This window comes from Mobula birostris, chromosome 11 (assembly GCF_030028105.1).
Source record: "Mobula birostris isolate sMobBir1 chromosome 11, sMobBir1.hap1, whole genome shotgun sequence".
NCBI classification, from domain to species: Eukaryota; Metazoa; Chordata; class Chondrichthyes; order Myliobatiformes; family Myliobatidae; genus Mobula; species Mobula birostris.
Window position 1 is genome coordinate 100,191,662 of NC_092380.1, and position 15,546 is coordinate 100,207,207.

At 42.1% G+C, this 15,546-nt stretch overlaps 1 protein-coding gene across 3 annotated transcripts in view; it reads right to left on the reverse strand.

Moving 5' to 3' along the window:
* Positions 1-574: 574 nt before the first annotated feature.
* dhcr7 (7-dehydrocholesterol reductase) overlaps positions 575-15,546 on the reverse strand; it is a 53,977-nt gene continuing 39,005 nt past the window's right edge. For all 3 annotated transcript variants that reach the window (XM_072272762.1, XM_072272764.1, XM_072272763.1), the window contains 5 exons: positions 13,298-13,388; positions 7,091-7,304; positions 6,165-6,369; positions 5,931-6,062; positions 575-4,167 (listed from right to left, as the gene is read on the reverse strand). In XM_072272762.1, the coding sequence (XP_072128863.1) occupies positions 3,703-4,167; positions 5,931-6,062; positions 6,165-6,369; positions 7,091-7,304; positions 13,298-13,388 (1,107 nt within the window). In that variant the 3' untranslated portion in view covers positions 575-3,702. The remainder of the gene's footprint in view (positions 4,168-5,930; positions 6,063-6,164; positions 6,370-7,090; positions 7,305-13,297; positions 13,389-15,546) is intronic.

Sequence of the window (15,546 nt, forward strand, 5' to 3'; positions counted from 1 at the left end):
GGAGTGGTGGATATTCTCCAGGTGCTCCAATTTCCTCTCACATACTAGTTAATAGGTTAATTTTTTTTCTGTTCCTCTCAGTAACCTTGTGGCTCATCAGGTGGCAACCTTGCCGATCCTTTAGCATTTTATCTGTTTTTAATGAGGCCAAGATGCCAGCTTGATGCTCAACCCAGTACGGATGATAAGCGTGCAAGATGCCCGCTGGATTCGAACCTGGCTGACACCACACCACCACCGGCCAGCTTAGTAGGTTATCTGGCCATTGAAAATTGTCCTATGATTAGACTAGGGTTAAATGAGGGGTTGTTGAGCAGTGTGACTCAAAGGGCCTGTTCTTTATGCAGTTTATTACATCTTTATTAATTTGCTCTAGTACTGTCCATAAAAATCTATCTTTGACTTTCTCTTTTCAGCCTTTGAGTGAGTCAGCTTGAATTATTTGCATTCAAAATTGGAAGAGTTTAAAATCAAGACCCACATTTTGCAGGAATTAAAAATGACACACAAACTATCTTTCAATTTATAAAGTCAAAACAAAAATACACAACACTTTTCGAAATTATTTTTTCCACTTTATTTCTCAACATTTTACTAAATTGGATTTCCCATTGTAAATTGTTACGCATCTGGTTCTCCAACAGCCTTAAAGGAGGGACATCTACTCTCCGCAGATGCTAGAAATTCAGAGCAACACATATGGGCCAAGTCCTGATGAAAGGTCTCTCTTTACTTGGTTGTGTCTCTGTGTAACTCCAGACCCACCAGTGTATTTGGCTCTGTACTTGCCCCCTCAATTCCGGGGCAATTTGAGATGGACCGTAAATGCTGTTGTTGCCAGTGATGTCTACGTACCATGAAGAAACATATATATTTTCAAAAATACAGATTTAATGCACACTGTTTCCAGGACAGAAGAAAAGATGGAATTTTCAGAAGATTTAGAAAGAAACTTGGGACGTCTTAGCATTTTTGGTGTCATTATTGTCCAAAACCTGATTTTTTAAGGAAATCTCTAAAATGGAATACAATTGGTACAACTGACATAGATAACAGCTGTAAAATTTCACTACCAATATATCAAGTCAAAAATTATTCAACTATAACTATTACTGAGACGCATTCACACAGCTTCAGTGTTGCTCCAATGTAACTTCACCTTTTGTGGCTGAGTATGTCTGCAACAATATGCAAGTGCACTTCTAGTCAGGCATCATGAACAGCGAGGGACCCAATCTATTACACATGGTCTCAAGTATAAATACATGTGAAGATCATTCCTCCTGGTTTGGTCTACAATATCTAAATTTAAAAACTGATAAAGCGAGACTGAATGAGAATCAAGACAGCTACTTTCAAACAGCTGTCTCAATGAATGTGTCACATCAGATAATTGCAAACCTTCCTCCCTACTGTTGCCTTGTTGCTTAGTATCCTTCAGAGGGAGAAAAGTTATCCTTGCTGCCCTTCATTCCTCAAACAATTTTACTAAAGATAGATTATCTGTTGATTTTCAAATTACTGGCTACATTGAAAACAGGCTGCCATATTTTTCTGAGAACGTGCATTGAACAAGTAGTGAATTAACTGTAAACAAGATTTCCCGAGGCTGTGAAAGGTATGATATTTACAAATGCAAAATGAGAACAGGAAATGCTGGAAATACTCAGCAAGTCAGATCGAACAGGAACAGTTCATGTTTCAGATCAGTGACCCTTTGTCAGAACTTGAATGTAGATGGAAGTTTGTAAAACTGAAAGGGGGGGGGGAGCTTGTGGTGGATGTCTCTGATAAGCCTAATTTGTACCCCATCCCTTGTTTCTTACTCTCCCACCTCACAGAGTAAAAGTGGAGGACATGCTGTGCCTGATCTGCCAGGCACATCCCCCAGCTCTACATTTTGCAACTCCCATATTCTGTTGTCTAGGCCAGGGGTTCCCAATCTGGGGTTCACGGACCCTTGCCTAATGGTATTGGCCCATGGCACGAAAAAGGTCGGGGTTCCCTGGTCTAGGCTCTTCTGTATGTTCTCACTCTCTAAATGCTCCTATTCTTTTATATTTTATCCCCATAGTCACTCAGGTTTTACCCTATCAAAGACTTCCCGCTCCACTGCTTCTTCACAAGCTTCTTGTGTTTCCGTTCTATTCCGATGATGGGTCACCAATAGGAAACATTGACTCTTTCTTGTCCCACAAATGCAGCTGACTTGTTGAGTAATTCCATGTTTTCTGTTTGTTTTAGCTTTCTAGCATCTGTTGGTTTTCTTATCACTAGAAAAATGAAGGTTTCTCATTTTCCTCTCAAACATAACTATTAACTCATTTAAACAGTTTAACAGTTTGGAAAAAGAAGAAAATTTCAATGTCCTGTCTGGGGAAAGATACCCAAAATACCCATTTATAAATTAAATTATAATCAGTCCTGGCAGAATGTGCTTTTTTTCCCTAATCTGTTAATGCTAATTATCGACTTCGTCTCACACTGAGAAAATCATTAACTTTCATTAATAGTAAGAAATTAGTAATGCAAACTAATGATCAGACAAATCTTTTAAAATTAAGCAGACAACCTGAGGAAGGTGCTTGTGCTCTCCATTTCGTTTGCAAATGTAACTTTAACACAAACAATGACTTAAAGGAGGTAACATTCATACGACTAATCTGTGGATATTTACTTTATATTGAGGCTCTTTATATTTTAACAAATAAAAAAGGACCTGCTGAAATTGTCTTTTCTCACAGCTTGCATTTGATGCAATCATGAAAATTCAAATCACTTACAGTCAAAACAAATGTGTCAAAGTAATGTTTATGTCAAAATTATTAAATAAATTCTGCCAAGCCTAATTATAATGCATATTTAAGCTCATAATGTCTAGCCATTCACTGTTTATTAAATGTCACTACAACCTTGTTGTTGGGTTTGGAGGCTTGTGTGTCTTAAGGACCCAGAGAGCCATGTTGGCTGGAGTCAGGGTTTTGGCTCTTGGTGGGGTCATCCATGTCAAAGGGTAGAGGCCAGACAGTGGTCCACCGGTCCTCCAGGTTTGGGGGTTCAGCTCAGGGTTAACAACCCTGACTGGTAAAACAAAATTGTTACAGAAACAGCAACGAAGAATCCTTCAATATTTGAGTGTGACGGTATTCCTGAGTCTCCACCAGGGACTTACATGACTGACAGTAGTGAAAATCCAGAGGAAGTGATGCCAAGGAAGCCCTGAATATTGCAAGAGATGGAAGACCTTCATTGCTGCCCTGAACACCAGCGGTGTAGCGAGCAGTAAGCAAACACACAAATTCCAATTCCCAGCAGGATTGAGAGCATTTGAGACTTCCATTGATCAACTTAAAGAAATTGAATTAATTTAACTAATGACAACAGTAAAAATCTCTGACATCTAGATACCATAAAACCAAAACAGTATGCTTCTGACTGAAGATACATGCCACAGTTTTGTAAATGTAACTGTACTTAAAGGAAATGCAATGTGAATGTAAGCTTATTGACCTTAGCTGGCAGTTAATTCTTGTGAAATATCTTCAACATTTTTTTCCACCTTCAAAATGCACAGTATTTTCTTTCTTATTTTGAACTTTTAAGGCATGGTTTTACTTGGAAATCAGGGCTTCTACTGGTGAACTGACTTTGCTTAAGGAAAAATAAGTCTTTCTGAAAACTATGGAGTTGATGCAAACAGTCCTAAAATACCCCAGGTAAAAGACGATAAGCCACTTTATCTGTATAACGCCTCCAGTCTCTGCCATATTTGTTCAGGCATCGGTGTTCATCCCTGATACAGCGATGGACCAGCAAGATAGACATGTAAATAATGTAGAAATAAGGCAGGAGGTGTCCAAATCCGCAGGCCAGGCAGTAAGAAAGGGAGCCCATAAGATCACCAGTGTAGTTAAGATGGCGTGCCAACCCCCAGAATCCGGAGATCAGCAGTTTGTTGTGGTGCGTCGTGCCATCGATGGACGAGTAGGTACATTCAATGTACTTCGGCTTCTTGCCCCATATCTCACAGTTTCCCCCTGTGCGCCGGAAGAGATCCTTCTGGTGGTTGGCCATTCTGAAGATGTAGTAGCCAACCAATCCCAAGAGAAGAACACTAACTGCAGAGCCAGTTGGTAGCTGGACTGGGTTGTAGACCAGATACAGACCCTGTGATGAAGAACTAATCATTAGCTCCAAACTTACAAATGAGGGCATCAACATTCAAAGTACTTTATAAAACTCTGGTTACGCCACATCTGGAATATTGTATTAAGTTCCGGTCACCCCACTCTAGGAAGGATGTTCAGGCTTTGGAGAAGGTCCAGGAGAGTTTTTACCAAGATGCTGCCTGGTTTAGGGGGCATGTGTTGTTATGAGAGGCTAGATAAACCTGGGTTGTTTTCTCTGGAGCAGTGAAGGCGGAGGGGAGAGCTGATAGAGGTTTACAAGATTGAGAGAGGCATAGATAGAGTAGACAGGGTGTTATCTGTTTCCCAGGGTTGAAATGTCTAATACATGAGGGCGTGTATTGAAGCTGAGAGGGGTAGGCTTAAAGAGGATGTGAGGGATGCTTTTTCACTCAGAGAGTGGTAGATGTCTGGAATGCACTGCCTGGTGTGGTGGCAGAGGCAAATACATTAGAGGTTTTTAAGGGATATTTAGATATTCACATGGATGTGAGGAAGATGGAGGGATTAGTGCTTGTGATTTGCTTTTTAGGTGGTTTGGCACAACATTGTGGGCTGAGGGGCCTGTTCCTGTGCTGTACTGTTCTATGTAAAGTACATTTATTATCAAAGTATGCACACTGTATACAACCTTGTGATTCATCTCCTTACGGGCAGCCACAAAACAAAGAAACCCAACAGAACCTATTAAAAAAAGGCTGTCAAACACCCAATATGCAGTAAAAAAAAAAAAAAAAAACGTCTATAGGTTCTAGAAACAGTTCATAATGGTGATTGAAGTTATCCACACCAGTTCAGGAGCCTGTAGTAATAACTGTCCCTGAAACTGGTGGTGTGGGACCCAAGGCTTCTGTATCTCCTGGCTGACTGTATTAGTGAGAAGTGCCTGGGCTGGATGGTGGTGGTTGTTGATGATGGATGCTGCTTTCTTGTGGCAGTGCTCCATGTAAATGTGCTGAGTGGTGGAGAGGGCTTTGTCTGTGTTGGTCTGGGATGTATCCAGCACTTGCAGTGGCCTTTTCTGTTTCTGGGCATTGGTGTTTCTATACTGGGCTCTGAAGCAACAAGTTAGGATACTCTCCACCATGCACCTATAGAAGTTTGTGAAAGTTTCTAGTGACGTGCCAAATCTACACAAACCTCTAAGGTAGAAGCACTGTTGTACTTCCTTTGAGATGACACTTATGTGCTGGTCCCAGACTAATCATTGATATTTGGCAGGTTGGACTTTATTGCCGCCGCCTCCCCCCACATTTTGTTATTTTCCTCAAGGTCATTGTCACCATTATGTGCCGTGTGATACTGACGTGGGCGATCATGGCCTCCTCCATGACCATGATTGTTCTTGGCAAATTTTGCTACAGAAGTGGTTTGCCATTGCTTTCTTCTGGGCAGTGTCTTTGCAAGATAGGTAACCCCAGCCATTATCGATACTCTTCAGAGATTGCTTGCCTGGCATCAGCGGTCGCATCACCAGGACTTGTGATATGTACCGGCTGCTCAGACGACCATCCACCACCTGCTCCCATGACTTCACATGACCCTGACTGGGGGGAGGCTAAGCAGGTGCTACACTTCGCCCAAGGGTAACCTGCAGGTTAGCGGAAGGAAGGAGTGCCTTACACCTCCTCTGGTAGAGACACATCTCCACTTCACCACCTATCCTTAAGATAAAACACGTTATTGTCACTTTTCCATCAAGGTGAAGGAATCTGAAAGCAAAGATACCTTAAATTGCCTTACCTGCAGAGTGTAAAGGTACGGAAGCCACACACAGTCACCCCAGCCCAAGTACCAGCCAAAATGATCATGGCAGATATCAATCGTCTTTAGGTACCAAGTTTCATTCCAGAAGAAATCCAGCACATAAACTGCCTAAGAGTACAGTATAAGTCAATTAAATTACAGAGAATAAATGCATCTTCCAAATTTAAAAAAACTGCAATATTTCTTTAAAAAAACTGAAATATCCTCTACCTGCAACACATTTACTAAGATCATAGAATTGGTCACTTGGCCATACAACTCTTGCTGTTTAGCAGCGTAGGAGAGGTTGATCAGAGTCCATGCCTCAATGCCAGGACGGCCGTTGAAGAAAAGCTTGAAGTCAAACCACTTTCCTAGGCGCGGATTAAATTCAATCCCCATCATGAAGTCGTAGAAAAAATTGCCAGTGAATTTGCTGAGGAAGAGGATTAAACAAGTTTAAAAAGTCTTTAATTTGAACAGATGGTTAAAAGGCAACATACCTGTAGTTAACATTGTTATGTTAAGCGCTGGGTCACAGTAGTTCTAGCCTACTGCCCCAAAACATGCAGGAGTCATATACATCGACTCAAACTTCAAAGTAAATTTATTATTAAATAATGCAGATGTTACCTATCAACCAGTGTAGCCACAGGTTATGGTTAGACAGGCTATGTTCAAAATAAGGGCATGATTTAAGGATTGAAGGGCGCCCTTTCAGAACAGAAATGCGAAGAAATGTTTTTAGTCAAAGGGTGGTGAATCTATGGAATTTGTTGCCACGGGCAGCAGTGGAGGCCAAGTCATTGGGTGTACTTAAGGCAGAGATTGATAGGTATCTGAGTAGCCAGGGCATCAAAGGTTATGGTGAGAAGGCGGGGGAGTGGGACTAAATAGGAGAACGGATCAGCTCATGATAAAATGGCAGAGCAGACTCGATGAGCTGAATGGTCTACTTCTGCTCCTTTGTCTTATGGTCTTATAGTCTAAACCATCCCCACCCCTCCCCCAACTGCAAGTTCATTCTTACTTCATGAAATGATTCAATACGCCTGCATGCTGAGTGTTTACTATAGACTGTTTGAAGGACAACCATCGATAGTAACAAGTCATCACCTGAAAGAAACTTCAAAACAGACTGCAGATTAAATCCTTACCAATCATTTGCATTGGTGGGGAAGAAATACGCCTTCAACATTGCAAAAATTGCCACTGCATAGCCCAGGATGTTGGCACACCACAGGAGAGGAATCCAGTGATCAAATATGATGGTGGGAGAGAACCAGTGCAGATAGCTGGCATTGGCAAACCAGAGACAATGTGTAATAATCCAGGCCTGTAATCCATTGATCTCGTATTTACTGATCAGCCCTGCAGGTGTAAAGACACTCGTTAGGGTTCATTCCAGATTATGACATTATGGGTAGCATAACTAAGGATTAAATAAAATAAGAATCAGTCTCCAAGAAATAAAACCTGTTGACAATTTAATGAGACATTCTGATTCTACAAAGGGGATGCCATCTGATCAATGTTTCCTGACTTCCAGTTAGATGGCAGTGTGTTCAGCTGCAGCAGCCTCTCGGGAGCCAACCAAAGGTGTTTTTGTCCTTTTCTCCCCCCATCACCGAGCCGCTCGCTGGCAGAGGGGCTGGACTTGGTGCGGACTGTGTTACTGCCTGCTACAGAACGGTATCGAAGGCATCAGAGTTGGTGCACGAAGGCGGTGTGCAGTCTACAGTGAGTGATTACACTGGATGTTTCTCTTGCAGGCGCAAGACCCTGTCGGACACTGATAAATGTAAAATGCTGCAAGTCCATTTCTCTTGTTTATTGTCACGACAACAGTAGGAAGCTGTGTGGCCTGCTGTAGCAAGGACTAGACCCTAAGCTGTTGCTGCAGTCCAGGACGGGAAAAGCAGGAGGCGGCGTAGTGCAGCGGCTCTGCTCAGCGTTCCTCTCCAGTGTTCAACTGCTGGAATGACAACCTGGATTGCATATATGTGTACGCATTACAACGTAAACAACAGGAATTCTGCAGATGCTGGAAATTCAAGCAATACACATCAAAGTTGCTGGTGAACGCAGCAGGCCAGGCAGCATTTCTAGGAAGAGGTACAGTTGACGTTTCAGGCCAAGAACCCTGACAAAGGGTTAGTCCTGACGAAGGGTCTCGGCCTGAAACGTCGACTGTACCTCTTCCTAGAGATGCTGCCTGGCCTGCTGCGTTCACCAGCAACTTTGAGGGGTGTGTACACATTAGTTTTTCTGGACTGCTGAGAGCAGCTTTCTCTTGCCGATGCCACCATCAATTTACAAAGCATGTCCCTCAGGAACTTGGGCTATACAGTAAATACATATATGCTGTATATATTTTTTGTGTAATTATATGTTTACTTGCTATCATATGTATAACACCCCCTTCCCTTCTCCTGCCCGCCTCCTAAGATGGCGGCAGCTAAATGCATAACATTTCCAGGAATGGCAGGTGTGCAATAGTCCTACCCCACTATCCATATATTATTAATTTTGGACTGCACTCCTGAGGTTTTAGAGCAACACACATCAAAGTTGCTGGTGAACGCAGCAGGCCAGGCAGCATCTGTAGGAAGAGGTACACTCAACGTTTCAGGCCGAGACCCTTCGTCAGGACTAACTTGAGGTTTTAGAGTTTATTTTTATGTATATATTCTTTGTCATGCTGCAAAACGTTGAGCTGCTAAACAGTGTTTTATTGCTCCACAACAATGACAATAAAGATATCCTATTATTATTAATCTATTATTAGATGTACCAGATGTGCCTTGTGCTGTGTATATTTTGTACCTTGGCCCCAGAGAAACACTCTTCTGTTTTGGCTGTATTCATGTGTGGTGAAATGATAATTGAACTTGAACTGAGTCACACACACAAGCTGCTGGAAGAATGTTCCTGCTATTAGCATATTATTAAAACTGCTTTCCTGCCAATTACTGCACAACAGGAATTCTGCAGATGCTGGAAACTCACAAGTCTATTTTGTCACTTAACCTTCTGGTAATTTGCATATTCTTGAAGCCATCTCTTACCATTGGGGAAAAAAGGCATCTTCCTCTGTAGGGGAAGGTAAAAGATGAATGTTCCTATAATTAGCACAATGTTAAAGGTGTTTGCTGCCAATTAATGCACAGATCTGTTTTGTCATTTAACCTTTTGGTGGGTTGTACATTCATTGTCCATCCATGGACACTGTAATTGAAGAGAGATGTTTTGTGTGTCTGAATTTTGGAACAGACACTGGTATTGAATGTTCAAAGGAGTTCTGTTATTGGGGATTGGCTGGAAGGGTTTCTAAGTATGTAATTATGTAAATTTACCTGACTATCTTCAAATTGTAGAAGTTAAAATAAAGTGAATATTAAAATTTACCTGACTATATTTGATGTTATCGTTTAAAGTTAAATTGGATAGATATATGGACAGGAAAGGAATGGAGGGTTATGGGCAGAGTGCAGGTCGGTGGGACTAGGTGAGAGTAAGAGTTCGGCACGGGCTAGAAGGGCCGAGGTGGCCTGTTTCCATGCTGTAATTGTTATATGGTTATATTCATAATGGTGAAGTAGGTGACTATAGCAATTGGAATGTAGATAAACGTTTATTGTAATCTTTGTGTTGAGGAAGTATAGACCATCATGTCAGGAGAGTGCGATTCTCCTGGACGCTCTCTGGCAGCTTCACTGTGTGAATAAAGACTTTCACACTTCCCACTTACAGCTTCTGTATGGCTCAGTTTTGAGGCAGTGAGGGCTTAGTGGGGCGAAAGGGTCTGTTATTATACAGTCATAGAAAAGTACAGCCCAGAAACAGGCCCTGTGGCTGATCTAGTCCATACAGAACAATTTAAACTGCCTAGTTCCATTGACCTGCACCAGGACCATAGCCTTCCGTATGCCTATCACCTATGTACGTATCCAAACTTCTCTTAGATGTTGAAACTGAGCTTGCATCCACACTCCCACAACCCTCTGAGTGAAGTTTCCCCTCATGTTCCCCTTACACACCTTAACCCTTTATTGCTTCCAAACAATTGATACTAGAGCGTACAATCATCACAGTGATATTTGGTTCTACGCTTCGCGCTCCCTGGATTACAAATCGATAGTAAATATTAAAAATTTAAATTATAAATCATAAATAGAAAATAGAAAAGGGAAAGTAAGGTAGTGCAAAAAAAACCAAGAGGCAGGTCCGGATATTTGGAGGGTACAGCCCAGATCCGGGTCATGACCTCTGGTTATTGTCCCATCCAACCTCAGTGGAAAAAGCCTGCTTGCATTTACCCTATCCATACCTCTCATAATTTTGCATACCTTTATCAAATCTTCTCTCCATCTGCTACATTCCAAGGAATAAAGTCCTAACCCATTCAATCTTTCCTAATAACTCAGGTCCACCAGACCCAGCAACATCCTTGTACATTTTCTCAGTACTCTTTCAACCTTATTTACATCTCTCTTTGCATCTCTCAGTGACCAAACCTGCACACAATAATCCAAATTAGGCCTCACCAACGTCTTATACAACTTCAACAATCCTGTACTCAATACATTTATTTATGAAAGCCAATGTGCCAAAAGCTTTCTTTACAACCCTATCTACCTGTGACGTCACTTTCAATGAATTATGGACCTGTATTTCCAGATCGCTTTGTTCTACAGCACTCCTCAGTGCCCTACCGTTCAATGTGTGGGACCTACCCTTGTTGGTTCTACCGGTGCAAAACCTCACACTTGTCTGCACCAAATTCCTTCCACCATTTTACAGTCCATTTTTCCCAGCTGGTCCAGATCCCACTGCAAGCCATGATAGCCTTCCTCGTTGTCCACTACACCCCCAAACTTGGTGACATCTGCAAAATTGCTGATCCAGTTAACCACATTATCATCCAGAACACTGATATAGATAACAAACAACAATGGCCCTGGCAATGATCCCTGCAGCACACCATCACAGGGCTCCAGTCAGAGAGGCAACCATCTACTACCGCTCTCTGGCTTCTTCCACAAAGCCAATGTCTATTAAGCTGTATCTCTAAATTTTAAAAAAAAAAACAATAAATTGTGTCCTAAAACATTGCAATAATCTCACCCTCACTCCCATCCCCTATAGATTCTTACAACTTGCATGTGTTGAATGAGCAACACACACACACACACACACACACAAAATGGTGGAGGAACTCAACAAGTCAGGCAGCATCTATGGACAGGAATAAACAGTCGGTGTTCCAGGCAGAGACCGTTCACCAGGAATGGAAAGGAAGGGGGAAAAAAAACCAGAATAAGATGATGGGGAATGGGAAGGAGTACAAGCTGGCAGGTGATTGGTGAAAAAAGTGTGAGGGGGAAGGTGGGTGGGTGCAGAGGAGGAATGAAGAAAGAAGCTGGGAGGTGTTGGGTGGAGGAGGTAAAAAGCTGAAAAATATTGGAATATATCAGGGAGGGGCCTTGGAGAAAGGCAAGGGAGGAAGGGAACCAGAGGGAGATGATAGGCAAGTGAGGAGAAGGGGTGAGAGAGTAACTAGAAAGAGGAATGGGGAAAAAAAAGAGAAGGGAGGGGGTAGTAATTACTGGAAGTTAGAGAAATTGATGTTCACGCCCCAGGTTGGAGGTCACCCAGACTATGAGATATTCCTCATCCAATCCGGGTTTGGTCTCATCGTAGCATTCCTGTCCATAGACACTATCTGACTCTCTGAGTTCAATGGCTCCATTTAATATCGGAGAATGTATACAGTATACAATCTGAAATACTTACTCTTCACAGACATCCACAAAACAGAGAAAACCCGAAGAATGAATGATAGAAAAATGTTAGAACCTCAGAGTTCCTCCAGCACTTTGTGTGTGTTGTCCAAGATTTCCAGCATCTACAGAATGTCGTGTTTACATGTGTATAATGCTTTTAATACAATAAAACACTCCATCAGCTGAATTTGACACTGAACCACAAGAGTAGCTGACCAAATGCTTGGTCAAGTGGGAAAGATTAATGAGGAGAAAGTTATGGAGGTTGAGATGCTGCGGGAGGCTGTTGTGAGCAAAGTTGTTGAGAATAATAACCACACTTCATTGTCTGCACAGATCTTTGGGACACCATGAAAGAAATATGAATGATGCAATATGAATTCATATTAATTCAAGTTCTGTTTTAAAAATATAAATCTGGAAGTATCAACACACCCTTCTTGCAATCAAAGCAAAGGTAAAAGTATGAATGTACTTTATGAATTCAAAATCTAAAGTTATCTTCAGTGTTTGCTTGAGAAAATAAATATTTAGTTTCATGTTCAAATGATTTACAATTATGAATAAAAAACAATACAGGAGTGATGGGCCAAGTGGAGATGCACATTTAATATAGTCAAATTGTAGACTTTGACTTTGAATAAATCCTGAAGAACTAAAGCTGAGTGAACTGTCTTCTTTTCCACACTGATGGCAGAATGTCTTGTGCCTTTGTTGCAATGTATGGTATTACAATATACTGAGGCAGGACTGTAGCACAGCAGTTAACTCAATGCTTTATAGCACCAATGATTAGGATTCATCCCCACTGCTGTTGGTAAGGAGTCTGTGCTTTCTCCCTGTGACTGCTTGGGTTTCCTCCAGGAGCTCCAGTTTCCTCCTACATTCCAAAGATGTACAAGTTACTTACTTGCGACATGCACAAAATGCTTCGGCAGGTTTCGGCCCGAAACATCGACTGAACTTCCCCCCCCCCCCCCCATAGATGCTGCCTGGCCTGCTGAGTACCTCCAGCATTCTCGTGCATGTTGCTTGGATTTCCAGCATCTGCAGACTTTCTCTTGTTTGTGTTTCAGGTCACCTACTTCCTGCCTGTCATGCCACTGGCGCTCCGGGTGGCAATGAAGGTCCTCCGTCTCTGTCTGTCCTTGGCATCTTCTCTATTGTGCCCCAGGTGAGACTCAGGGCCCTCATTTCTGCCTCTTTGTTACAGCACCAAGTTGCCTTTGGTCTCCCCTATTTCCTCTCCCATTCCACGGTCCAATGAAGTGCTGACTTGATGGAGTGGGCCTCTCTTCTCATTAAGTGCCCCCAATCCACCTCCAACGATTCCTCATGGTGATTGTGGCCATGCACGTATTGGTTAGGTACATAAATCATGGGCACATTATGTCAGCGCCAGGAGCATGGCAACACTTGACAGCGGCCCGCAGCACATCCTCCGGTTGCGTTGGTCATTGATGCAAACAACGCATTTTATTGTATGTGTCGATGCTACCGTACGTCCAATCAATCACAGCAGAATTGGTAAAATTCTTTTAGATATATTGTCGACCAAAATAAAGAGGTTGTTCTTACCTGCAGGAGTGCATGCGCCATTTTGAATACCGCCAATATAGCCAGGGATCAACTTGTGGCAAACGTCAGGCACACAAATGTACAAAAACGCCTGGAATTCATTTACAGAAAATAACATTTTAGTAATTAGCAATAAGCTATTTTGCACACATTTTTAAGGGTTGTACTTCACTTGGTTTCTCTGAGAATCACTCATGGGAAAAAAAGCGGAGGTTTTAATGATGTGCAGACATTCACAAACAAGTAATCGGAATCATCAGATGGGGTCTCTTACAGTTTGGAGCCTCGTTAGTTTCTCTCTAGCCCAAAAGCAAAATACCGCAGAAGGCGAAGAAAGTTAAAATGTTAGAAGCACTGAAGCAGTACATGTGAAGAGGCAGCTGCCTACAAGGAGTCTAACATTCTCCCTGTGACTGGGTGGGTTTCCTCTGGGTACTCCTGTTTCCTCCAAAGACATACCAGTTGGCAGGCTGATTGGTCATTGGAAATTGTCCTGTGATTAGGCACAGATTAAATTGGGGGATTACAGGGCAGGGTGGCTCAAAGGGCCTATCTTGCGCTGTATCTGAATAAAAACAGCAGGAAAACAGTTCCAGATTTGCAGAAAGCTTTTTGAAACAGGAAAATTTGCAAATTCCAGATTTGCAGAGATTCTTGGTTGCAGAGAAATGAGAGAGTCAGGGAGGAGAAATCCAGAGGTTAGATTAGATTCGATTCCATTGGCTTTATTTGTCACATATGCAGTACATCAAAACAGACAGTATAATGCATCAAATAAAACCAGTGGGAGTTGTGCTGAGCAGCCTGCAAGTGTCACCATACTTCTGGCGCCAACGTAACTTGCCCACCACTCACTAGCCCTAACTGCACGTCTTTGGAACGTGGAGGAAAACAGGAGGACACCTACACAGTGACGGGAAGAATATACCAACTCCAGGCAGACAGTGGCGCTGTCACAGCATTACGCTAATTGTTACAATACCATGCTGCCCACACCATGGTGATGGGATAGCTTTGCTCGATTTTGTATGAGGTGGTAATCATTTTATGATATCTGTTGTTGCCAGTACAATCTTTAGTACTGTGGCATCTACATGGGTGATGCCAACAGGCTCAATAAACTGATTAGAACGGCTGGCTCTGTTGGAGGAGTCAAACTGGTCATTTTGTTGTAGAACAAAGGAGCCTACGAAAAGTCCTGGCAATTCTGGACAATGTTTCTCATCCTCTGCATGCCTCCTTGGCTGAACAGAGGAGCACTTTCAGTAATAGACCAAGACAACAGTGCTGCTCCAAAGAGCAGTATATGAGATAATTCTTACCCTTGGCTATTAAACTCTATAATCCAGCCGTGAAAGTGATCACCCCCCCCCCCCCCGTTAGACTGTTTGAGGTCATATTTTTTTTAATTCCTTCTTATTTCTTTTCTAATATCTGTAGATCTGTGCACTTGTAATGCTACCGTGACACAGTAATTTCCTTTGGGATCAATAACGTATCTATCTATCTATACAAGTAGTTGAACAGGGTAATGTGGAAGGTATGAAAGTATGGAGCAATGTATTCAGATTTTAAAATACCGAGAGGTGTGGAACAGATCATTGAAACAAACAGAAGGGTTAGGCAGACTGCAGGCATCTTGCCCTTTGTACCCAAGGCACCGGAATGTCAGAACGGTAAAGAAATGTTTAAACTGCAGACAAAAGTGTAGTCACAACACAGCTCACGTACTGCATACCATCCCAATTTCCATGACGCAGTAAGGATATGATAACACTTCAGGCAGTACTATAACAAGCTCCACAGCCACACACCAGAATCAGGTTCAAGCTTAATATCACTGGCATATGTCATAAAATCTCTTGTTAAGCTGCAGCAGTACATTGCAACACATAATAAAAAACATAAATTACAATAAGATATATACAGTGGATTCCGGTTAATTGGGACTTTGGTTAATTAGGGAGCCATTTATTTGGGACAGCTCTTAAAGAACAAAAGCTAAATTGAGAAAATATCCGGGATTCCTTCATTTATTTGAGACAATATAGCGCTTATTTTGGGCAGGAGACTGTTGCCGAACAGTTTCTACCTAGTGTCAGTCGCATATACTTGCATGGCATTAGACACTGCACCATGCTTAGAGTGGTCAGTTTTTAAATAGTGTCAGCTGTGTGTGTGTTCAAAATCAGTGATTTTTGTCACTTATAGTTGGTGAGAAAGGAGCAGTAAGACAATTCGGAACCGTT